This window comes from Corvus hawaiiensis, chromosome 5 (assembly GCF_020740725.1).
Source record: "Corvus hawaiiensis isolate bCorHaw1 chromosome 5, bCorHaw1.pri.cur, whole genome shotgun sequence".
In the NCBI taxonomy this organism is placed as follows: domain Eukaryota; kingdom Metazoa; phylum Chordata; class Aves; order Passeriformes; family Corvidae; genus Corvus; species Corvus hawaiiensis.
The window spans coordinates 1,173,155-1,196,702 of NC_063217.1; the positions used below are offsets into that span (position 1 = coordinate 1,173,155).

At 58.2% G+C, this 23,548-nt stretch overlaps 3 protein-coding genes across 3 annotated transcripts; 1 reads left to right on the top strand and 2 right to left on the bottom strand.

The window, feature by feature from the left end:
* Positions 1–317: 317 nt before the first annotated feature.
* CCT7 (chaperonin containing TCP1 subunit 7) lies at positions 318–12,820 on the bottom strand. Its single transcript, XM_048303614.1, has 12 exons — positions 12,714–12,820; positions 11,008–11,161; positions 9,942–10,048; positions 9,135–9,260; positions 8,484–8,536; positions 6,857–7,028; positions 5,694–5,858; positions 4,629–4,817; positions 4,012–4,109; positions 3,198–3,330; positions 2,022–2,228; positions 318–854 (listed from the first exon to the last, which is right to left on the bottom strand). The coding sequence occupies exons 1-12, from the start codon at positions 12,717–12,719 to the stop codon at positions 630–632; spliced, it is 1,635 nt and encodes a 544-aa protein (XP_048159571.1). The 5' UTR covers positions 12,720–12,820; the 3' UTR covers positions 318–629.
* A 351-nt stretch (positions 12,821–13,171) lies between these two features.
* PRADC1 (protease associated domain containing 1) lies at positions 13,172–16,114 on the top strand. Its single transcript, XM_048304844.1, has 5 exons — positions 13,172–13,525; positions 14,012–14,132; positions 14,436–14,545; positions 15,182–15,349; positions 15,595–16,114. The coding sequence occupies exons 1-5, from the start codon at positions 13,437–13,439 to the stop codon at positions 15,713–15,715; spliced, it is 609 nt and encodes a 202-aa protein (XP_048160801.1). The 5' UTR covers positions 13,172–13,436; the 3' UTR covers positions 15,716–16,114.
* A 315-nt stretch (positions 16,115–16,429) lies between these two features.
* On the bottom strand, positions 16,430–22,775 carry SMYD5 (SMYD family member 5). Its single transcript, XM_048304843.1, has 13 exons — positions 22,670–22,775; positions 22,391–22,499; positions 21,759–21,898; positions 21,438–21,559; positions 20,743–20,812; positions 20,480–20,584; positions 19,975–20,037; positions 19,757–19,827; positions 19,297–19,403; positions 19,008–19,064; positions 18,637–18,731; positions 18,331–18,401; positions 16,430–17,832 (listed from the first exon to the last, which is right to left on the bottom strand). The coding sequence occupies exons 1-13, from the start codon at positions 22,733–22,735 to the stop codon at positions 17,697–17,699; spliced, it is 1,212 nt and encodes a 403-aa protein (XP_048160800.1). The 5' UTR covers positions 22,736–22,775; the 3' UTR covers positions 16,430–17,696.
* Between the last annotated feature and the right edge of the window lie 773 nt (positions 22,776–23,548).

Below are 23,548 nucleotides of genomic sequence, written 5' to 3' on the forward strand. Positions count from 1 at the left end.
CTGAAGCCCCTTGGAGCTGTCACACAGCTGCTGCCCCAAACCTCCTTCCATGAAGCAAATGGAAAATGTAAATGCCCCACTGAGCAAAAGCCAATTTAAATGTCACTGAGCAATACCTGAGAGCTCCAAGCACAGAGACAGTGGTGGATGCTCCAACCTAGAAGCACTCCTGGGATGTGCCTGGAGTCTGTCCCGCTCTCCAGCACAGCACCTGCTTTGGAACAGGGCAAAAATCCAGCCTGAAAGGTTCCTTTTTTAACTCCAACCCTGAGCTCCCACCGTATGGAATGAAGCAGAGAACAGAGGAAAGCCCAACCTGCCACTGAGACCAACTCGGTTTATTGTGCTGGAGCCCGGGTTCAGAGCACCCAGCAGAACAAAAATAACCCAGTATAAATAGGCCCCGAGCCCGCTCCCCGCGCTGGCTCCGCCCGAGGAGGGGAGCGTCCCGAGGGAACGGAGCGGTGCTGGGTGGGCAGCGCAGGGCAGGGCAGGGCAGGGCAGGGCAGGGGGCTGCGGCTGCCACGGCTGGGGCTGCTGCGAGCCCTCAGCACGGCCTCAGCCAACGGCCGTTAATTAACGCGGGCATTAATTACTGATCCGCTCTCGGCCCCGCGGTGCCGGGGGTCTCAGTGGTTGTGGGGCCGGGCCCGGCCGCGGCCGCGGCCGCCGGGAGCAGCGTCCACGGTGGAGCGGGGGTTGCGGATGGTCTCGTCCACAGACACGATGAGGCACGCGGCCTCCGAGGCGGCCGTCAGCGCGTTGATCCGCACCACCGCCGGCTCCCACACGCACGCCGAGAAGTTGTCAGCGATGTCCTCGTTGGTCACGTCCACACCGTACCACATCCCGCCCTGGGGACACAGGGACAGGGATCAGTGCCACATCCCACCCTGAGGGACAGGGATCAGTGCCACATCCCACCCTGAGGGACAGCGGGACAGGGATCAGTGCCACATCCCACCCTGAGGGACAGCAGGACAGGGATCAGTGCCACATCCAGCCCTGAGGGACAGGGATCAGTGCCACATCCCACCCTGAGGGACAGAGGGGACAGGGATCAGTGCCACATCCTGCCCTGAGGGACAGAGGGGACAGGGATTGCTCTCAGGGGTGGATGGGACTTGAGGAAAGACTGGGAGGGAAGGACAAGCAAAGGTGCAGGGAGAGGCTGGAGCCTCCCTCCCATTCCGCTGGGAAGGAAGCGTTTGAGGAAAACACACGAAACCCAAACTGAGCAGTCTCTGCTTTCAGCCACCAGTGCCAGCGATGCCTCATGAAGAGAAGGCTCATTCCAGTTTAGGATCACAGCCACTGAGGTTGGGAAAGCCCTCCCAGACCATCGAGCCCAAGCTGTGCCCGATCCCCGCCTTGTCCCCAGCCCAGAGCACTGAATGCCACATCCAGGCCTTCCTTGGACACCTCCAGGGATGGGCACTCCAAACCTCTCTGGGCAGCCCCTGCCATGGAGCCGTAGAAGCCTCACGGCACTGACTCCCCCTGTGCTGCTGCCTCACTGCCCGGGTTTTGCACACTCGTTTTGGGGCATTCCCCCAAACCCCACCATCAGCAGCAGGGTGAAACGTGGCGGGAGTGACAGAATCCAAGGGGCAACCTCCAAGCCCTGGAGCTGGGATCTCCACGAGATCAGCACTTGGGACCCTCAGCCTGCAGCTCCTGTGTAAAGCACTCAGCTCAGCTGGCTCCTGCACCGATTCCTTTCATGTTTAACACAGCAGCTCCTTCCTGACAAATGATGCATTTTTAAGAAGCAAATCAGAACTCCCAGCTCAGGAAGTCACCCGACAGCTGGGATCAAAGGGAAAACAGCTCCTTTCCATTTATAGCAACCTGTGCTGAGCCCACCCCTGACCTGAAACAAACACAGCATTTAATCAAAGGGGCACAGCATCAACACGGCCTGGCTGAGTTACACGGGCTCTGACAGGCTCCAGCAGGAACACCCGGGAGGAAGGAATCACGGACACACCGGCTCTGCCCCGGGAGCCCCGGGGCCCTACCTGGGCGTGCTTGGCCCGCAGCTTGTTGAGGATGTTGGTGGCGTCGAAGCCGGCGTTGTCGCAGAGCTGCCGGGGGATGATCTCCAGGGCCTTGGCGTAGGCCCCGATCAGCAGCTGCTGCTTGCCCGGGATGGTGCGGGAATAGTCCCGCAGGTACTTGGAGAGCTCCATCTCGATGGCGCCGCCGCCCGCCACCACCGAGTCGTTCTGCGGGGACACAGGAGCGCTCGTGGCAGGCAGGCGACAGCAGGAAGGGCTCTGTCAGGGCACTGCAGGCCTGCAGCCCAGGGCAGCCCACAGCCCTGGCTGCTGCCGCCCCTGGCACTGCCTGACAGCGCTGCTGGCAGCGGCAGGGACACACCAACCATCGCCAGCGGCAGCTCCAGCAGCTCACCTCAGCTGTGCACAGGGTAAAGGGGGTTTGGGGACACTGTACCAAGGGAAGGATGGCAGCTCACAGCCCACTCGGGCCAGGGAAACTTCCCTCACTTCCATAAAGCATCCAAAACTAAAGATATTGGCAGCAGCACCTGGCAGATCAGTTCTGCTGTTTTTTCAGGAGAGATCAGGACGTTCTTTCTAAAGCCACAGCTCCAAAAATCCTGACGTGCTTCTTCCTGGCCTCTCAGGACACGCAGCCTCAGAGCTGTTTTTAACCAGGAGCCATCCCTACAGTGACACGTTTTTGTGTAACCCAGAAACACCCAGAGCTTGACAGCGTCACCCAGGACCAAACACACATCCAGAGGGGCCTTGGTGCTGCCAGCCTGCCCTCAGAGCCAGGGGACTGTCACCCCCTCGGACTGGGCACCAAGAGAGGGAATGGGTGGCTTTAAGGGCATGGACAGGCATGTGACAACAATCCTGCTGTTCCATCTCCTGAAGATGCAACCAGCACAGCCAGGAGATTGCTCCCTTTAGGGTGGAGGATGGAGCAAGCACCAGTCACAGCTGTGCAGAAGTGCAGGCAAAACCCAGGAAAGTGCCTGGAAAGCAGCTGGAAACGCTGCCAAAGCCACGCTGAGCTGGCCAGGGAACAGCACTCGAGCGAACCCATGGGCTGCTGCTGACTCTGCACAGAGCCCTCGGCCAAGCCCTGGTGCGTGTGGAGGTTTCCGGAGTCCTGGCTGTGCCAGGGTCCCCTGGCAGTGCAGGGGGAGGCTGCCCCGGGCTCACCTTGATTGCTCTCCTGACGATCATGATGGCGTCGTGCAGCGACCGCTCCGTCTCCTCCATGAACTGCTCCGCGCCCCCGCGCAGGATGATGGTGCACGTCTTGGCCTTGGGGCAGCCCGTGAAGAGGTTGTACCTGGAAAAGGGAGGGTTTGGGGATGGAGAAGCTGCTGCTGGACAGGCAGTGTGGGAACACAGCCAACCCTGCAGCCCTGTCCCCCTCACAGCCCCAGCAGATCCTGGGCTGAGGAGGAGCAGAGCCAAGGAACGCAGAAGTGAAGTTCCAGCTGACCCAGGAAAATCCACTCTACTCTCTTCCTGTTGCCAGGGATTCACTCCGAACTGGAGCTCCCAGTTTGCAGTTGGCAGGAGCACAGAAGGCAGCAGCCAGCCCCAAACAGGACTGCTCCTCCAGCAACAGGAAGGACCCCAGTGTACTGTCCCCAGCTTCACCTGCCCTGACAGGGAAGTGTCACTGTGGGGTGTCAGACAAGTGCCACAACCAACCCCAAAGTGTGCTGCTTTTCCGTCACAAATGCAACAGTAACACCGTGCTTTCTGCAAGGCACTGCAGAATACACACACACGTATTTTTAAAAGGATTTAAAAGAGGTAAGAGCTCAATGAATCTTGCTCCTGCCCCCTCCCTCAGCCTCAAAAAGCAGCTCTCGGATACAATAAAATACGCATTTTGTAACAGCCTTATTTTCATCTCAACACCTTGAGAGGCTGAACCTGCCAATGCTTTGACCCCAACTTTTCCACTTGCTGTGAGAGGGCTTGCCCAGCACTGCAGGTTTGCAGCTGGTGTCTTTACCTCTCTCCCCCTATCTGGGTCTCCTCAAAGAGCTCACAGCGGCCCAGCACATCGTCCGACAGGGCATTGACACTGGTCTGGATGGATCCCCCACAGGCCTGCAGGGAATGGAGACAAACAGAATTACCAGTGCTGACAATCCACACCCCAGCAGGCTCCACTCTTCAGGGACAGCCCAGCTGCTGACTTGGTGCAAACCCACCCTGCAACCAGATTCAGGAAAACCCTTTTCCTCCCTCCCATCTCACGGACCCAGGCCAACCCTCAACAGCAAAGTAAGATCATGCAGCTTCAAGGTGCTGACTCACAGGCTCCAGAGTCCAGGAGATACACAAAGAAAGCTCAGGAAAAAACCACTCATGATGGAACAGGGAAGAACTCGGGAAAATAAACCTCTACTGATGCACTGATCAGATCTTTATACACAACACCACCAGAGAAAGAAAGAGCAGCGCGGGCGCAGTCAGTGTGTGACTGTTCATCCCACCAAGGAACAGCCTTGGCCTTTCGAATCCTTGTAAGGAGCAGTGAGATCCGTGAGCAGCTGTTTGGGAATGACCAGCCTGGGGGTGTCAGAACTGAGTACAGAGGCTTTACTCCAAACCAGGGGAGCTCACCATCATAGTCCTCTTGAGATCCTCCTCGGGGACGCGGCCGGCACAGAACATGTCCCTGTCCGCGAAGTACTGGGTGGCCACGTCCCCGATGGGAAGCTTGGACAGCACCACCTTGGCTCCTGACTTGTGGATTTTGTCTAGTTTGTCATACAGGATGTTCCACTCGGCATCCACGATGGCCTGGTAGTCCTGGCAGGGAGGAGAGAGGGACAGGTGTTCCCGTACCAGGGGACAGGGAACGCCCCATGTGCAGCCCTGGCACAGAGCTGCTCCAAGCACTCCAGTCAGGAGGGCCCTGTTTTACGGCACTGCCCAAATGCCTGCTCAAACCTGAGGAGCTCTTGCAGCATGCCAAGCACTGCTGGATAAGCTTTCCCTGGAAGGCCACTTGTTAGGCCTAAGGCAGCCACTGCAGAGCTGGTGGCCCAGCCCAGCTGGGGCACAGTGACAGCTCAGAAACGTGTCCTGAACCTGCTGGGATTCCCAGGCTGCTGCACCCCCATTCCGAACGGGGCTGTACAACCCACCAGGTGTTTCCAAAGGTGAAGGATGTGCAGAAGGCAAACTCATTTACCATGGAATGGTTTGGGTGCAAAGGGACCTTTTAAAGGTCATCCAGTGCCACCCCTGCCATGGACAGGGACACCTCCCACTGTCCCAGGCTGCTCCAAGCCCCAGTGTCCAACCTGGCCTTGGGCACTGCCAGGGATCCAGGGGCAACCCCAGCTGCTCTGGGCACCCTGTGCCAGGGCCTGCCCACCCTCCCAGGGAACAATTCCTGCCCAAGATCCCATCCATCCGTGCCCTCTGGCACTGGGAAGCCATTCCCTGTGTCCTGTTCCTCCAGCCCTTGTCCCCAGTCTCTCTCAGCTCTCCTGGCCCCTTTACAGCTCAGAGCTCTCCCTGGAGCCTCCCCTTCTCCAGGTGAACACCCCCAGCTGTCCCAGCCTGGCTCAGGCTCTCAGCATGTCCATGGCACTCCCACCTCCCCCTCACCCCACTGGATGAGCAGCCCCCAGGTGTCCCAGGGATAGGAAGCAGGCCAGGTTCCCCTGTGGCTCTCACCTCCACTGTGTTCACTCTGACCTCGGCGTTGTCCTTCTCAGCTTTGAGCTCCAGCTCCACGTTGAGCAGGGCGATTTTGGGGGACTGGTACTTCTTGGGCTGCATCTCAAACCCAGCGTAGGAGAAGGTTTTCTTAAAGGCAACTCCAGCCACCAGCTGGGAGTCCTGGAACACAGGGATTTGCCTCAGGCTCAGCCACCAGGGTTTTCTGCACAGGGTTAGTAACAACTCCCACAGGACACTCCCTGCTTCCAGAGGCCTCATTTACAAAGCCTTCCCAGCACTGCCTCCCTTGATTAACCCACTTCTAGAGGAAATAAGCAGCCAGGATTTCTTTCAGCTCACAAAAGCAGCTTCCTCTCTACCCCTCAAGACTCCACAGCCAAAAACTCCTCGCACAACCTGAAGATCAAGGAGGGGAGCAATCGGTTCTCTCCCTGATCTCTTTCCCATTCCTCCCCTTTGAACTTGGGATATTTCTCATCCACAGCCCCACTGGGGACTGGTTTTTGCTCTGGTTTGTCTTTCCAAGTTCCATCACCAGCTCCCAGACTTTCTGCAGCAGGGCAGCCCTGCCCAACACCATTCCCTGGCATGAGCTCCTCAATTTCCTGGGAGAAATCAGGGTCTGAATCTCCCTCTCCACAGGGGCTGTCCCACAGCCAGGAACAATCCCTACCACGTACCCAGGTGCAGCCCCAGACACAACGGGTTTCTCAGCACTGTGGCATAAACCACACATCCCACCTGCCCTGCCCACCACTACACCAGCTTCCTCATGAGGTTTTCCTTGCATTTTTCCCAACCCAGTAATCCTACATACACCCAGGACTTTTGGATCCAGAAGTAACAAAGATTTCCCACCAAAAAAAAAAAATCATTATTCGCAGAGAGATAAATGGAATTTGTACCAGTAACAACTTTTGCTGCAGAGGGCAGTGAGGTGAAGGGTGTATTTAGCTCAAAAAACAGATTCTCTACCTATGGAAAAGAAATCCAGCCCTTTGTGCCAAGCTTTCTCTTCACACCAACAGCTCTGCTCCACTTTGGGAATTCCCTGACAGGCGCTGTCAAGTCAGGCTGCACTCCTGCTAGAGCCAACCCCCCAGCAGAGCTGGGATCCCTGTCTCCCATCCCTTCAGGAAGGCTCCAACAACACTTACTTCCAAAGCTCCTCCCTGCACCTTCTTTATCCCGATCATCTTGAGCTGTAACAAGTCATCCAACATCATCACAGCATCTACAACCATCTTGGAGAAAAACTCCTTGCTCTGGGAGATGAGCTTGGAGCTCAGGGCTGTGGCTGCACACTTTTCCAGGAGACTCCTCTGCTCACTGCAGGAGAGGGAAAACAAGGATTTGGTCACCTGCCAGATCTTTTCACAAGCTCCAGATACCATGTGAGGCTTTGTTAATCAGAGAGTTGTTTAGGCTGGAAAATACATTTAAGATCATTGAGTGCAGCACTGTCAAGGCCATCACTGCCCCTGTCCCCAGGTGCCACATCCACAGGGCTCTGAAATCCCTCTGGGGATGGGGGGGACACCACCCCTGCCCTGGGCAGTGAAGGAATTTCCCCAGTGTCCACCCTGAGCCTGCCCTGGCCCAGCCTGAGGCCGTTCCCTCTCCTCCTGGCCCTGTTCCCTGCCAGCAGAGCCCGACCCCCCCGGCTGCCCCCTCCTGTCAGGGACTTGTGCAGAGCCACAAGGTCCCCCCTGAGCCTCCTTTGCTCCAGCCTGAGCCCCTCTCCAGCTCCCTCAGGAATTCTCCAGCCCCTTCCCAGCTCCATTCCCTTCCCTGGACATGCTCCAGCCCCTCCACGGCTCCCTTGTCATGAGGGGCCCAAAATCCTCTCTGGTGGGGGCAATGATCAGCTCCCTCTTCTCCACAGGGAGAACAAGGCACAAATCCCAAACTGTCAAATCCCGGTCTCCTTTTCAGAGCTCGAGCATCAGCCCAGCACTGACCAGACTGATTTAGGCACCTAAAATCAAAAAAGGGCAGGTCCTTTTCCTCATCCCAAGGCAGGAGGATGTTTCTGAAACCCTCTAAAGGCAGCACATGCCCTGAAGCACTAACTCAGGTAATGTATGTGCAGCAGAGTAGGTGACACAGAGACACCAGGGATGTGTGGATCCAGCTGCCAGGCTCTATCCCCCAGTCCCTGCTGACCATGGGAACCACTCTATTTCCCATCACAGGACCATATTTGGGTTTTTTTCCAGCCTTTGTTCAGCATTTGGTTTGGACAACCCATCTTGATTTACTCAAGATGCTTACGCAGTTGAGATACTTGAGATTGACTGCAGGTATTAGCAAGGTCAAGTAGGCAAGAACTTAAAATCCAGGGAGAAAAGGAACTCCAGTGTTCTCCCCTCAGCTGCAGGGATCACTTCCTCACTGCTAGGAGCTATCTACCCCGGTGTGTGACAGCTAAAAAGGGATCTGATCCTCAGGGAAGTGCTGAGATTTAACACTGCCACTGACTGCAGCAGGAGCTGCGAGACTCCACCGCTGCAGAAAAGAAATCAGGCCATTTATTTTGGTGCCCAGCTTCCTCCATGAGCACTGGGAGACACTGCCCTACATCACTCCCTGCAGCCAAGCGAGAACACAGCGCTGCCCCTGCAGGAGCAGGAAATTCCAGGCAAATTGGGAATAACCCCAGTGGAAGCTGCAGCTCCAGGTCCCATTTGGACACCTCAGCCAGAGCCACAGAACTCAGGAGCACCCTCACAGCACTTAACTGGAGCCCAGAACACAACCAGGTCATCTCTGAGGGAAACTTACTCTTTATCCTCCTTCTTCACGGAGACAGCGATGTCTTTGATCTTGTTCACAGCCTGGCAAAAAGGCAACAGCTGGATTAATGATTTATGCTCCCGAGCTGATGAGATCCTCAACCTCTCTCTCTGTATTTTATTTTTTGTTCTCTGCTTCAACACCACTGAAGTTTCAAGTGTTTAAGTTATTCCACCCCTGCCAGTGCAGTAATTACAAGGAACACACCAATATATGAGGAGTAGGAGGAGGCTCAGAGCTGCTCCGCTGTTTTCAGCAGAGATCCTGGGAATCAAAGGGCTATTGAGGAGTGAACCTCCAAAAATCAGCTTAATGGGACCAACAGGCTCCAGGAGACACACGGTTTACTAAGGAGCAGCAGAGAACAGCAGAATGGGAAATGAGTTTTCCACTGATTCATTCTTTCTTGGGAAAAAACCCAAAGGAAGCGACAGCACTCCAGAGGTACGGGCTGGTAACAGCAGGCACAGGCACCGGGAGAGGCACTGCTGCTTGCAGGGGGACAGGAGCAGATCGCTGCTGGCACTGCCCACGCCCATTCCCAAGTGGCTTTTCCCTGGAGTGTGTCATTATCCCGCTGTGGCTGGCACAGAGCTGGCCCAGGCGCCCCGGGGAGCGATCCCCCAGCCCGTGCCTCACCAGCTGCGTGGCCGTGCGGAAGGCGCGGATGATGATCTGGGGATGGAGCCCCTCCTCCACGTAGGGCTTCACCTGCTTCAGGAACTCGGCCGCCAGCAGGGTCACGGACGTGGTGCCATCGCCCACCTGCACGGACAGGGGACACTGTGTCACCCTCACCCCCACGCTGGGTCACCCCCACGCCGCAGAGACCCCCCGACAGCAGCTGCAAAACCACGCCAAGGCTTCCAGGGAAACCAGAGCTCAGGATTTTCTCTGCTCACAGATTTGTGGCTGAATTCCCCAGGGATTCCGAGTGGTTTGGGTGGGAAGGGACATTAAAACCCAGCCAGTGCCACCCCTTGCCAAGGGCAGGGACACCTTCCACTATCCCAGGGTGCTCCAAGCCCCGTCCACCCTGGCCTTGGACACTGCCAGGGATCCAAGGACAGCCACAGCTGCTCTGGGAAACCTGTGCCGGGGCCTGCCCACCCTCAGTCAGGAATTCCTTCCCAATCTCCCATCCATCCCTGCCCTCTGGCAGTGGGAAGCCATTCCCTGGCTCCTGGCCCTCCAGGCCTTGGCCCCAGTCCCTCTGCAGCTCTCCTGGAGCCCCTTTAGGCCCTGCAAGGGGCTCGCAGCTCTCCCTGGCTCCTTCCCTTCTCCAGGGCAACATTCCCAGCTCTCCCAGGCTGCCTCCAGAGCAGGCAGAGTAAGTCCCAGCACTCCTGGAGCAATTCCCACCACAATTAACCACAAAGCCCAGGGAACCCCTGACACTCAGGCTGCTCTGTTACGCTCCCTGGCACAGCCAGGCTCCCCTCCCACCTCTGCATCCTGGGATTTGGCGATGTCCACCAAGGTCTTCGCGGCCGGATGGACAACGTCCAGCAGCTTCAGGATGGTGGCCCCATCATTGGAGATGGTGGCTTTGCCTGGGGGTGATGGAGAACAGGAAGTTAAAGGCAGTTTTACACTACCAGGGGTAAAGCCCTGTCTCTGGGGGGTGTCAGGAGATCTCAGCAGGTTCGTCTGTTCCACCAGAACTGAGTCTTTTCAGCCCATTTTGGAGCAGGTTCAGTGAAGCCAGTCTGAGAGCAGAACAACTTTCCACTGCAACAAAGGTTTGGAATTCATTTGTCTCTTCTCAACAGGCTCCCCAGACAGATAAAACCATATTCTAGTCTGACACTCACATGAAGAAAGAGCCTAGAAACTGTGTTAGTTATCGTTAGATAAATTTAAATCCAATTATCCTTTTGAACAAGGGTTTATTACAGTTCCTATTTGTAAAAACTATTTAAAGACAATACTAAGACTTTTCACCCCACCCTTCAGTAAAAAATATAATATATAGTTTGGTGACTTCATACAAGTCTTTTCAGAGTGAGGGCAAAGCTCATCTCTAAATCACACTCAAAAAAAAAGATTAAAAATCAAGCCAGGAACATCCACTGACCTCACACTCAGCCACAACTGCTGAGTAACTCCACAGGTATCATGAGCCTCATTCAAAAATAAGTACAGGTGGCCAAAAATACCCAAAGACACGTTCAGACTCTTTGTTTCTCCTGTCTGGCACAGCCTCACACTGGATACACCCAACCCCACTGACCCTGGACCTCCCCAGGTGCCCCAGCCCAGGCTGGCAGGCAGAAAACAGGGAATCCTCAGGCCGGACTGGCAATTGTCCTTTGCTCTACAGAGGACATCGAGGTGTTCAGCTGACACCGAAACTGAAAGTGAACCTCTGTTGTGAGAGGCAAGCTTAGCTCAGGTGAGGCTGCTGCCATTTACACACATGCAGATGCTGGGTTTAACTGACAGGGAGATGAAGCAAATCCGCTGCTCCGGGAGACGACTCCCAGGGCACTGCTGCCGGCCCCGTGCCTACCCCGATCATCCACGATGAGCTTGTCCATGCCGCGCGGGCCCAGCGTGGTGCGCACGGCCTCGGCGATCACCTGGCACGCGTTGATGTTGCTGACGAGCTGCGGGATGCCCTGCGAGGTGTCCGTGCCCTCCTTCAGCAGGATAACCGGAGTTGGCTGCAGGAGAACCACGGCACAGCTGTTACCCCCATGCCAGCAACCCGCAGCAAACTCCCTACAGCCCAGAGAGACACAAGTGTGCAAGAACAAGGGCAGACCTACAGACCCGCTGTAATTCCTCTGCTCCACACAGCCCAGCTGCTTTCCACCTCCCACTGCTCCCACAGCACCGGGAATTCACCCAACTGCTTCCACCACAGGCTCTGCAACCACACAGTAACTGTCCCAAAAATAAGGGGGGCTCCTTGGGGCAGCATTGCCCAGTGAGGTTCTGATGCTGGGCTGGAGAAGACAGAACATGTATGGATTACAGAGACAGTGAGGAACCAAACAAATCTGCGTGGTGGAAGCACCAGAGAAGCTGTGGCTGCCCCATGCCTGGCAGTGTCCAAGGCCAGGCTGGACAGGGCTTGGAGCAACCTTGGAGCAATGGCAGGGGTGGCACTGGATGGGCTTTAAGGGCCCTTCCAACCCAAACCATTCCATGAGTGCTGCAACCATCTCACAGGCAGAGCTCAGGCAAAGCCCAAACACAACCAAACTTTGGGAGGCACTGGTTTGGAACAGCTGCCAGCAGGCAGAGAAGAGAATTAAACTCTGGCTGTTGCACTGAGGGGTCACAAGTACAAAACAAGGAGCTACTGGAGAGGGTTCAGTGATGGGCACAAAGAGCATCTTTGGGGTCTGGAGCATCTCTCACATGAGGAGAGACTGCAGGAGCTGGGCCTAGTTAGGCTGGAGAAGGAAAGGCTGAGAGGGGATCCCATCAATCCACACAAATCTCTCCAAGGCGGTGCCAAGAGGCTGGTGCCACTCGTCTTGGTGGTGCCCAGCAACAGGACAGGAATTAAGACACAAGAAGTTCCACCTCAACATGAGGAAGAACTTCTTTCATGGAGGATGAGAGAGCCCTGGGACAGCTGCACATGGAGGGCCCGGAGTGTTCACCTCTGGAGACAGCCCAAACCCATCTGGATGCGTTCCTGTGTCACCTGCTCCAGGTGACCCTGCCTGGGCAGGGGGCTAAACTGAGTGATCTCCAGCCCTGACTGCTCTGTCATCCCTGAAACCTGGAAAGATTTTGTAGAAGAAAACGTACAGCCTTCTCCCACACCCAGCAGAGCAGGAATCTCAATGGAAAAAGAACCGTTTATCCCCAGGGAAAGGAGGGTGGAGACACATCACCGCGGGGCTCGGAGCCGGGGAGCGCCGGGGCGGCACGGGACCCAGGGCCGAGGCCGTACGGCTGCGGGGACCAGAGCCGGAACGGGGCGGAGGCCGCGGGACGGAGCTCCGGACTGCCCGCTCCCAGCCCCTGCAGCCAGCGCGGCCTGGGGCCGGCGGGGAGCGGCCGCCACCCGCCCCAGCACATCCCGGGTACCGCCAGGCCTGCGCGGCGGGGCGGCTCCATCCTCGCGGCCCAGCCCGCCCAGACCCCGCCACACCCGGTCCCCGGAGGGCGGCGGGGGCCCCGCGGCCTGTGCAGGGTGGCGGGACACGGGGACGGCGGCGGATGGCGGCGGATGGCGGCGGCGCGGGGGTCACTCACCATCATCGCGGCGGCTGCTGGCTCCCGGCCCCGCCACACAATGCACCGCGCACGCCCAGAACCTTCCCGGGGGCGGGCCGGGTGGGAGCACTATTTGGCAGGGAGGGAAGAGGGCGCGCACGGTGGGGAAATGGAAGGGAGCTTTATTTGGCAGCGGACACCGCGGTGACAGCGAGCTGCCCGCGCCGGCTCGCGCGTGATTGATGGCGGCGCAGACCAATAGGAAGGAGCGCGGCGGGGGCGTCCACCAATGGGGAGGGCGGGGCGGGCCGGTGGGCGGGGCGTGGCGCAGCCATGCTGCGCTGGCTCTGGCTCTGGCTCTGGCTCTGCGTCTGCTGCTGCCCGGCCCGCGGTGAGTGGGGGACGGACGGACGGACGGAGGGAGGGACGGAGCGGGGACAGGGCCGGGCCCGCGCCGCACCGACCCGCACCCCGCACCCGGAGCCCGCACACACCCCCAGCATCCCGGGCCGGCCGCCTCCCCGCTTGGCGTACCGCGATCCCGGGATATTTTCCCTCCCGGCACCCCGGCCCCATTGCGGTTCCCCTCCTGTGTCTCTATCCCGGTGTATTTCCCCTCCCGGCACCGCGTCGCTGTTGCGATTCACCTCCTGTACCTATATCGGAGTACGGGGGCATTCCCCTCGGAGCGCCCCCACCTAATTGCGTTTCTCCTCCTACATCCCGATCCGGGTGTCTTTCCCCTCCTGCATCCCAATCCGGATGCATTTCCTTTCCTGCATCCCAACATGGGTGCATTTCCCCTTCTGCATCGCAGTGCCGGTGCAATTCCCTCGGTGCACCTCGACCTAGTTGCATTTCCCCATCCAGCGCCTCAATCCAGCAGCATTTCCACTTGCTGCACTCTGACCCCCCTGTATTTCCCCTCTGGGCCCTGTGATCCAGGTACCTTTCCCGTCACTGCGCCCCAGCTCCATCACATTTCCTGCTGCATCCTAATCCAAGTGCATTTCCCCTTGGTGCATTGTGATCCGGGAGCATTTCTCCTCTGTGGGTGCCTATCACCCCTATCCCCTCCATGGTCCCACAGCATTTTCCCCTTCCCCTTGTGCACCCCAATCCCTGTGTTTTTCCCGCCCCCATCCCCTCTCAGCCCCTGGGAACTGCTGCATCTGCCCTTGGAACACCCCAAAACTTTTGGGGCATTTTGGGTCCTGGGCCCAGCCAGGAGTTGGCATTGCTGAAGGGTGTGTTCCCTCCCCCATGGTTCAGGAGTGATAACTGAGAATTTTCCCCTTTTTTCAGGGATTTTGCCTTTAGTTTCCCTTGCCTCTCAGCTCTGTCCTTTCACCCCCAGGTTTACGCATCCATGAGTATTTGTACTTCCAAGTGCTGAGCCCCGGAGACATCCGCTACATCTTCACTGCCACCCCAGCCAAGGATTTCGGTGGCGTGTTTGTAAGTATTAAAAACTGAATTTGTCACCTTGGGCCCCTCCATCCCAATACTGCTCCTTGATGGGGCTCAGTGATCTGGAGTTTTGATAAAAATGGAGCTCATTGCTCTTCCATGAGCATCCTTGGCCTCAGCAGGATTCCAGAGGCAGGGATTGGCCCCAGGGCTGGCTCCAAGCGTCCCTGGACGTGGGAGCCCAAAATCTCCCCAAAACCAGCCCCCTCAGGGATGAGCAGGGCATGGGGCTGGGGAGGGGAGGGGAAGCAGCTCCAGTCCCCCCAGCTCACCCTGCCTGTCTCCTCGGAGAACACAAGGTACGACCAGATCCACCTGGTCCCAGCGGATCCTCCGGAAGCCTGTGGAGAGCTGAACAATGGGGTCTTCATCCAGGACCAGATCGCCTTGGTGGAGAGGGGGTAGGTCTGGCGTCATGGGAGCTGCTGGGGGGACCCTCAGGCAGGAAGGAAGCCCTGGCCACATCTCCCCATCACCTCCAGATTATTCCTGTGGCTTTCCCCATGTGGGTAAACAAAGAAAATGTGAGGGGGTTCCTACCCTGGAGCATTTCATCTTGTATCTTTTAGCCTGTGGTAAGGTGGAAGAAACCCTGTCTGGGTTCAGATTGAAAAAGAGTAGGTTTAGACTGGACAGTGGGAAAGAACTCTTCCCTGTGAGAGTGGTGAGGCCCTGGCACAGGTTGCCCAAAGAAATTCTGGATGCGTCATATCCGTGGAGGTGTCCAAGGCCAGGTTGGATGGGGCTTGGAGCAACCTGGGATGGTGGAAAGTGTCCCTGCCCATGGCAGGGGCTGGAACTGGATGAGCTTTAAGGTCTCTTCCAACCCCAACCCTTCCACGATTTTATATTTTTTTAGGAGCATGGGTAGCTTGTGCCTAAAATACAGACTCAGAGGAGCAGGGTTTGGAAGAGGTGTGGAATCAGGGAGACAATCCCTCGTTTGGGTTTCTCCAGGCAAGCTCTGGCACGTGCAGACTCTGGTGCTACGTGTGGCCACCACAGGTTGGTCACTGTGTGGTCACCATGTGCCACAGGGGCTGCTCCTTCCTGTCCAAGACCCGAGTGATCCAGGAGCACGGCGGGCGGGCCGTGATCATCGCTGACAATGCCTACGACAACGACAGCTTCTACATCGAGATGATCCAGGACAGCTCCCGGCGCACGGCCGACATCCCCGCGCTCTTCCTCCTGGGCAGGGATGGGTACGTGCCCGGGCTGCCTTCCCAGGGGTGGGACAGCTCACAGGAATGGCCGGGTGCCAGCCTTGTGCCCTCACAACAGGGAGGTCCCAGTGATCAGCGTGGCCCTGCCGGGCTTTGGGAGCCACATTTTGCAGGGATTCAGTCCTGGTGAATTGGCAGAGTTTGAGCTGTGGTTTGTGCTCAGGTGTGGCTGCACTCCCAGCCCTGGCAGCTTGGGAACACCTGTCACCCCTTCCTCCCTCCAGGTACATGATCAGGCGCTCCCTGGAGCAGCACGGGCTCCCCTGGGCCGTCATCTCCATTCCTGTCAACGTCACCAGCATTCCCACCTACGAGATGATGCAGCCCCCCTGGACATTCTGGTAGCAGCAAGAGGCTGTGGCAGATTGAGGACTTCTGGTGGATCCCAGGATCTCACCCTAAGGACCAGGTTTGAGGAAAGGATCCCAACGTGCTCCAGAGATCCCGCTGGATTCGGCGACAGGGAGATCTTTCTGCTGGGACCAGTGTGTGGCCAAGGGCAAACACCAGTGCCAGGGGGGAGCCTTGAGCCTGGCACTGCACCGTGACTGTGTGGGAGGGAGGTGAAGGCCCAGAGCAGGCCAGCACTTCCCAGGAAACATTTGACCTTGTGCTGCTGATTTGGAGGGATGCAGGACTGGCAGGAATGGGGGGGGAGAGCGACACAGGCTTGATCTGTAGCAGCAGGGCTCACCTGTTGTCTGTATATTTTTGTCTGAGCTAATGAAGTCTGAGTAAGTTTTAGAGAAAGGAAAGTTTCTCTTTTATTTCCAGCAGTCAGTGGATGAAGGGATAAATCTCATCCTCAAACTTTTTCCTAGTAAAATTTCCCAAGTGCCTCCTGCAGCTGGGGCAGGGCTCAGTCAGAGCCTTGTGAGACAGCACAGCCTCCAGCAGCTGTCCCCAAGGGTGAGCCGGTCACAAATCCAGAGCCCACACTTCCATAGGTGTCTGTTCCCTCGTCCCCAGACCTGTGTCCCCCTGGGACCAGTCCCGGGGTCACAGCCCTCTCTGCCCTCAGCACCCTCCAGTTTACCAGTACAAAGCACAGGGCCCCAGTTGTCACCAGTCTCAGTTTATTGCGAACACTGAAGGGGACGCGGCCCCGGGATGGCTGGGGACAAGCAGTGGGAGGCAGGGCTGGCAGTGATAGCAGTGTCACAGGTGTGCCACCCTCGGTCCCACAATCCAGCTGCCATGGACAGGGCGGCAGGAAAACAGCTCCCCAGAATCCACAGAGGAAGGAAATAACCCCGGGTGCATCCCTGACCTGCTGCCTGTCTGTCGCTGGGAGCCGTGCTGGCCCTCCAGCCACACGGTCTGCAGGCAGGGACACCGCAGCGTGGCGTGGCCTTGAGGGTGGCAGCGTGGGATGGATGACAAGGGCCGTCCAGCGGGACCACTCGGTGCTGGCACATCTCCATGTGGGACCACTGGGCACAGGGAAGCACCCAGCACATGGAGCATCCCTGGGCATGGCTGCTCCCACAAGGGCACATCCTCGTCCCACAGCCGGCTGGAGGGAGGGACAACTCCCTCTCTGCAAAACCCAGAATGTCTTTTGGGTTTTGGATGACACCACAGCCCATGTCAGCTCCAGGCCATTCTTCATCCCCAAACGGGCCGGGCCTGCAGTCGCTGCCTGGGGCTCTGTGTCGTGGAAGGAGGCTGAATTGGGAAGGAGGTGCCTGCAGGGTCAGCTCCGCTCTCCCTGCTGGACTTGAGCTCTGAGCCACCCTCTAAGGGTCCCCTGCAAGATCCCCCTGCCCCTCCGTGCTGGCCAAGGCATGGGATGGAGGATATATAAGGGCCCCAGCTCCAGTGTGTGTAGATAGTGCTAATATAGACATTAAATAGTACCCCTTGTGCACAGACACACAGACACACACCCACACGTTCCCCTGGTCCCTGCAGGGTGGGAAGGACAAGCTCCTCTGCATCCACGGCCGGCACAGACACGGCAGAGTGGCCAACAGGTGACCAGCAAGGTGTCCAGGGGCTGGCTGGATCCCACTGTCCTCCAGCCTCCACTGCAAGCACCAGCCAGCCCTGCCAGGAACTGGGATGTGGTGGAGGGCCACCAGCTCACAGCTTGTCCTCACAGGGACGGGGGACAGCCTGACACACACACACACAGACAACACGGACAGGCGGGAGCAGGGCCTGCCTCCGGCTCCCGGCTGCCCCACTCCGGCACCTCCGGCACGCGGCGCCCACCCGACCCCACAACACAACCCTGTTCTAGAATTAAAGCTGCTGCCTCTTGGAGGAACCCCCAGGCCCTTCCCTTCCTGTCCCTTCCCTCTCCTCTTGCCCGGGGCCAGGGTCACACATCTGTCATCTCATCCTCCAGCTCGGCATCGTCCGTCTCTCCTTCGCCCTCCTCTTCATCCGACGTCACGTCGGCATCGTCGGCTTGCGCGAGGCACTTGGGACACGAGCAGGTAAACAAGTAGTTCTCCCTGGAAGGTGGCCAGGCAGGAGGAGACAGAGGGATGGTGTTGAGACAGGTACGATCCCACACTGCTGCTGGGCAGGGGGTTGGGAAGAGAACAGCCAGGAAGGGGCTGAATGTGTTAAACCCAGAGGAGTTCGGGGTTCCATCCTGCTGGCTCAGGACAAGGGTGATGGACATGGGGACAGTGACCACCAGCAGGAACCTCTACCCTTGAGGGGCAGAGAACCCTTGAGGCTTACACCACTCTGCAGCTCACTCCTGCAGAGAGGGGGGGATCCCAAATCCTTGGTCCCCAAGGCTACAACACTTTACAAGGAGCTTGAAGCACCACAAGCACCACGTGCTGCACACACCCCTCGTCACAAGCCCACTGAAGGTCACAGCTGGTGCACAGCCACACCCCAAGGCACACACAGCCCGGGGTGGGGGTGCTGCCCTGATGGACTGTTTGGGGTGTAAAGGGGTGTGAGCTCCCCCTCAGGTACCTCCGGGCAGCCCCTACCTGAGTATCTTGTTGCGGCTGTGTCTGCTCCGCTCCCTCTGACAGCAGTCTAAGTAACTGATGCAGATTTCCTGCAAGCAAACAGAAATGGGCTGGGCTCAGAACCACTCCCCAAAGCAGCAGGATTTGTCCCAGTCCCTCTCAGAGGCAGGCAGAAACACGGGGTCTGGCAGCCCCTGCATAGGATGGGGATTGAATTAAGGACAACACTGGACACAGGAGGTATTGGGGCTGGGGTCCATGGAGGACGGAGGGGACACAGGGGAGATGCCACAGTGTGATGTCACCCAGGCCCTGCTGTCTCACCTCTCCTGCTTCGATGTCCTCCAGAGCAGTGAGATGCAGGAGGAAGTTGTTTTCTGGGAAGGATGTCTCGGCATTGGGGATGCAGCTGTGGTTACCTACGGGCAATACAATCTCTTTGCTAAATGCCTAAGTGGCTCCTGGAACCCACATCACATCTGAGTGCATCCAAGGCAGGACTGGCCATTCCACAGCTGGGCAAGGTGCCAGGGGACACAGGGAGCAGCACCCATCACGTGCACCCCATCCCATCTCATCCCACAGATGGCAAGCACAAACCCCTTTCTCCAGGGGTTGTCAGGAAGACAGCCAGCCTAGCACGGGACATTTCCCCCCTCACTACTGGTTTTCCTCCCAGTCCTTGTGTTACTTACAGCAGCTCTGCAGCACGTAGAGCCCTGATCCCTCGCAGTTGAGGAACTCTCCCGACTCTGCAGCACAGAGAGAGGGGTTAGAGCTTTGCATAGTCCATTCCAGCTCTTCCACACACGAGCACAAAGGGATGTCCATCAGCATGGAACACCCACAGCCAGCACTGCTTTGGGACTGGGTGCTGGAGGGTGACTTCCCAAGAGCCTTTCCCTCCCACTGGGAGGGGATGGAGGACAAAGATTCACATCCCAGGGCTCCGTGTCCTGTCCCTGCACTCCCACAGAGCCTCACCCTTCTCGATGTCCTTGTAGAGCTGGTCGATGAAGGCGTCCAGCTCCTCCCGCTGCAGCATGGGAAGATCCAGCGCGTCGCACGCATGCACCCACTGGCTCAGGGAGCTGTTGGGAAACGGGCACTGTCACAGTCCCACAGTGCTGTCGGGAGCAGTGGGACACTGTTACAGTCCCACAGTGGTGTCAGAAGCAGCAGGACCCATCACAGTCCCACCATGCTGTCAGGGAGCAGTGGGACATTGTTACAGTCCCACAGTGCTGTCAGCACACAGCCGGACCTCCCAGAGAGGATCCAAGGTGGGTCTGAGCAGCCAAGGTCTGGCAGAGGGGTGTGAAAGGCTGGGACACAGCCAGGATGAAGTTTTTAAGTCTCTCTCTCCTTTCCGCTCTCTTAAACCCAGCCACTTACACTCCACATCTCCACTGCCCTGCAAGGAGCGCCCACAAAGCCCCATTACCTGGTTCCTATGCCTTGGCCATTGGTCCCGACGAGAGCAAAGAGGGATCGAAAGCCTTCTGGAGTGAACCACTGCCCAAGGGAGAGCAGAAAGGAACTGAGTCCAGGCCGGCCTGCAGGAGCACCTCGCTCTGCAATGCCTCAAATGCCACAGGGAACTTTGGGGGAAGCAAGCCCTGGCCAATGCTCTTGGGCTATTTGGGAGGCAGATGCACTCACCCTGCTGAGATATTCGTCATAGAGGGCTTCGGTGAAGAGCAAGCGCAGCAGCTCCAGCTGGCCCTGGCAGGACGTGGCAGCACAGTCAGGGTGGGAGGTGCTGTGGGCGTCAGCCCCGGGCTGAGGCTGAGCCCAGCACAGGCCAGAGGCTCCGGAAGGACTCAGGCTCCTCGGCCTGCCCTGCACGGCTGGAGGCTGCTGCCCTCATAGCCGTGAAATCCACCCATTTTAGCAGCAAAAGCCACCTACTCAGCAGCTAAATATCACGCTGTCCCAGCCCACTGCAGGAACATCTCCCCCATGGGAAGGAGCAGCACATCCCATGGGAGCACCACAAGGCCAAAACCCTCTAAGCAGCCCACCTCCCCACTGGCAGGGCCCTCCCTCTAAGCCTGGAATTCCCAGTGTTTCCCATCCCCGCTGCAATGAGGCTTCTGCACCTGTGGGCTCACAGACACAGGCAGGAGAAGGAAGGCTCAAGGATTCAAGAGCTGCTGGGTCTTACCTTAAATTTGTCCCCCAGCAGCTTGTGCACAATCTCCTCTTCTTCATTCGCTGTCTTGCTGCAGAACTGGGAGAAGGCCTTGATCCACCACTCCTTGTCTTTAGCCTGACAAAAGAACCAAGCAGAGGCATTGCACCAACACCACTTTCCTCCACAGCCCAGAGAGAGGGAGATTAGTCAGAATAAATGCTGAGAAAGCCAGGCCAAGGAAACAGAGCCTTGGGAATAACTTCCACAACAGGTAACGAAACCACCCACTGTACCTGTTTGATGGTGGCAACCATCCTGGCCATCAGCATGATGCTGGAAGTCTCCGGGGGATAATGCATGTTTCTGTGGGATTAGGATGGAGAAGAGATGAGCAGGTCAGGGCTGGCATGGGAATGAAAAGCTGGAGGGAGGCAGAGGCAGCTGCCATACGTGTGGCCAGGCCTGCACTGATCCATCACACCAAAGTGGTCAGTGCAGCACCGCTGTGTGGGGATCCAGTGGAGAGGAACCTGCAGCCACCTTCCTGCTCCAGCCATACAAACAATCCCCTTCCATGCTGGTAACTCAGCTGGGGCTTGGGACAAGGCTTGCGTCAGGGATGTTGCTTATCTCCTCTGAGGCCATTTTTTTTGAAAGCAGGGACAGAAATTTAATGGGCCCATGAGACGCTACAAGGAGGATCTCCCAGAGGGTGGAGATCTGCAGGAGCACCATGAAACGGCAGGAGTGAGGGATGTGCAGCTCAGTGCTTTGTAGCTCTTGACTGGGAGAAAAACAAGGAGTGCTCAGCTGCGTGTCCAAACCCTTGGGCTGCCAACACCCCATCACCCAACCAGGAGGAAGAGCCTGGCAGTATCCCACGGCCATCCCCACCCTCCAGCCCCCTTTTGCAGGGATGCAAAGCAAGGAGTCAGCCCAGGAGAGCCACCTCCCCTGGCCGGGGAGCAGCAGGCAGGTCAGGCCCTACCTCCACGCCTCCTGCAGCTTGTTGAGGGGATGCGTGGGGTCGTCCCGCGATGGGCCGAGGCAGAGGACCTGGTGGTACTGCTCCAGAGCTGCCTGCCTGCATTCTGCACTGCAGTACGTCACCTAGAGCGAGGGACAGCACCGGCATTGGCTGTGGCAGCAGGAAAAGGGGCTCCTAGAGCCAGCTGTGCCCCCTCCCTGACCAGCAGAGCCCTCGTTCTTTAGCCCATAGCATGGAAAGGCAGACAGCACAAGAGCCTGGCTGGATGGAAAGGACTCAACGATCCCAAGAAGACCATGGTGGCTCCAGGCAGTCCCGTACCTGGCAGCGGGGACACTGCTGGTGCAGGTCTTTCCGGATGCTGCACTGCTCCGGGTGAGGCAGCACCAGGGAGCTCTTCCCCAGCAGGCGCTGGGCGTTCTCCTCCGCCGTCTCCAGCGCCCGCAGGCAGTGATCACAGGCTGTGGGGAGACAGGAAGGAAGGATGGGTGGGTGGGTGGATGGACGGACGGATGGATGGATGGATGGACAGACACATGCCACAGGAAAGCCTTCGGAAAGGAAAGAGGCCAGAACTCAGGGCAAGACAACAAGACTGGTACCAACATCAGAGAGGAACAAGGGGGTGGGGCTTGAAGGTGTCCCTGCCCACGGCAGGGGTGGAATATGATCTTTAAGGTCCCTTCCAACCCAACCCAACCCATTCCAAGATTCCATGATGGCACCTGGCACATTCTTCCAGAGCTGGTGGAAGTCACCATCCCTCAGACAACACCTGAACTTGTCAACAGTTTCGTGCAAAAGTAGAAAAGGCAGCAGGGCCACCTTTACAGAGGTACTAAGACAAACCCGAACCCTTCCCTTGGTACAGGGCAGCTCCTCTGGGGCCCCGCGGTCACCTCACCAGGACAGGTGACAGGGATGGGGACGTGCCACCAGCGCCAGCCGCTCACCTCGGTAGTTGTACAGGGCGTTCCAGAGGAACTGGGATGACACCACCGGCCTCTCCACGAACACTGTTTCCCCTTTGCGGATGTTTTTGGTGGCGAACAAGCCCTTCCCCTGTCGAGGGACAACCGCGGGTCAGGGACGCGCCCGAAGCCGAGTCATACCCGGAGGCTGAGGGAACCGCTCCATCCCGAGGGGACCCTGTGGGCTTCGACTCCCTCTGTCCCCCCAGGCTGGGCGGGAAGGGAGGGACCCTCACGGAGGGGAGACCGCGGGCTGCTCACCTTGGCGCTGCTGATGAACCGCGCCTCCGCCGCAGCCCCGGCGTGTCCCCCCGCCGCGGCCGCCATCTTCGGGCGGCGACTTCCCCGCCCTGACCCGCCGGGCAGCGCCTCTTCCTCTTCCTCCTCCTCTTCCTCCTCCTCCTCCCCCGCCCCCTGCGCCCCTCAGGGGCCCGCGCTCGCCATCGCCCCCCTCAGCCCCGGGGCGCACGGGGGCCGGCGGCCATCTTGGCCCCCCCTTTCAAAGCCCCTGCCACCGTCTGAAAACACCGCCAAAACGCCCCAAAACGGGGCCGGGGCGCTCCCACTGCCACCCCTAATCGTACAAGAGTTTGCTGTTTCTCCCCTATTATTAATTATTATTTAATGGTAGAGGAATAGCCGTCACAGCCCTGTCAGGCGGGAACACAAGTTGCCCCCTCACTTGAGGTCTCCCCTCGTGGAGAGAGGAGGCATCGCCCACTGCCTTGCGCACCCAAAACTGGCCCGACTTTCCCCAAAAAAGCCTTCAAAACACGCTACTGTGGCCAGTCTGCCCTCGCTACCTCCTGCTTGGGGGTCTGCAAAGCCTTGGAGTCCACGGAAATGCCTGTTTGGTTGTATTTACTAATTCAGAGCGCCGAGGCTGAGCCCCGCGCCTCGCTGAGCAGGCGGCGGGAGCACGGTTGGGAATTTGGGACGATTCCGTATTCGAGGCTTTGGGGAGTGATTTGGTGTCACTAGATGTCACTGTCGGCTCGTGGCGGGGACACGACACCGGGTGACAAGGCTGAAGCTGCCCCCTCCATGCCCAGAACAGCAGCTGGAGCACGGCCGCAGGACTGGACACTGACCCACAGCGTAGCCGCAGGGCCGGACACTGCTCCGGGCACCCGGCCGCGT

Excerpts from the sequence above, each read along its gene's own strand:
- SMYD5 (XM_048304843.1), bottom strand. The coding sequence starts at position 22,735 with ATGGCGGCCGCGGCGGGGGGACACGCCGGGGCTGCGGCGGAGGCGCGG. Across the intron at positions 20,585-20,742 it reads TGGTTGCCACCATCAAACAG|GCTAAAGACAAGGAGTGGTG; the intron begins GTACAGTGGGTG and ends TTCTTTTGTCAG. Across the intron at positions 19,404-19,756 it reads GGCCAAGGCATAGGAACCAG|CTCCCTGAGCCAGTGGGTGC; the intron begins GTAATGGGGCTT and ends GTTTCCCAACAG.
- PRADC1 (XM_048304844.1), top strand. The coding sequence starts at position 13,437 with ATGCATTTCCTTTCCTGCATCCCAACATGGGTGCATTTCCCCTTCTGC. Across the intron at positions 13,526-14,011 it reads CCTCGGTGCACCTCGACCTA|CTCTGTCCTTTCACCCCCAG; the intron begins GTTGCATTTCCC and ends CTTGCCTCTCAG. Across the intron at positions 14,133-14,435 it reads AGGATTTCGGTGGCGTGTTT|AACACAAGGTACGACCAGAT; the intron begins GTAAGTATTAAA and ends GTCTCCTCGGAG.
- CCT7 (XM_048303614.1), bottom strand. Across the intron at positions 4,110-4,628 it reads ATCTCAAGAGGACTATGATG|GCCTGTGGGGGATCCATCCA; the intron begins GTGAGCTCCCCT and ends CATTCCCTGCAG. Across the intron at positions 2,229-3,197 it reads TCGTCAGGAGAGCAATCAAG|AACGACTCGGTGGTGGCGGG; the intron begins GTGAGCCCGGGG and ends GTGTCCCCGCAG.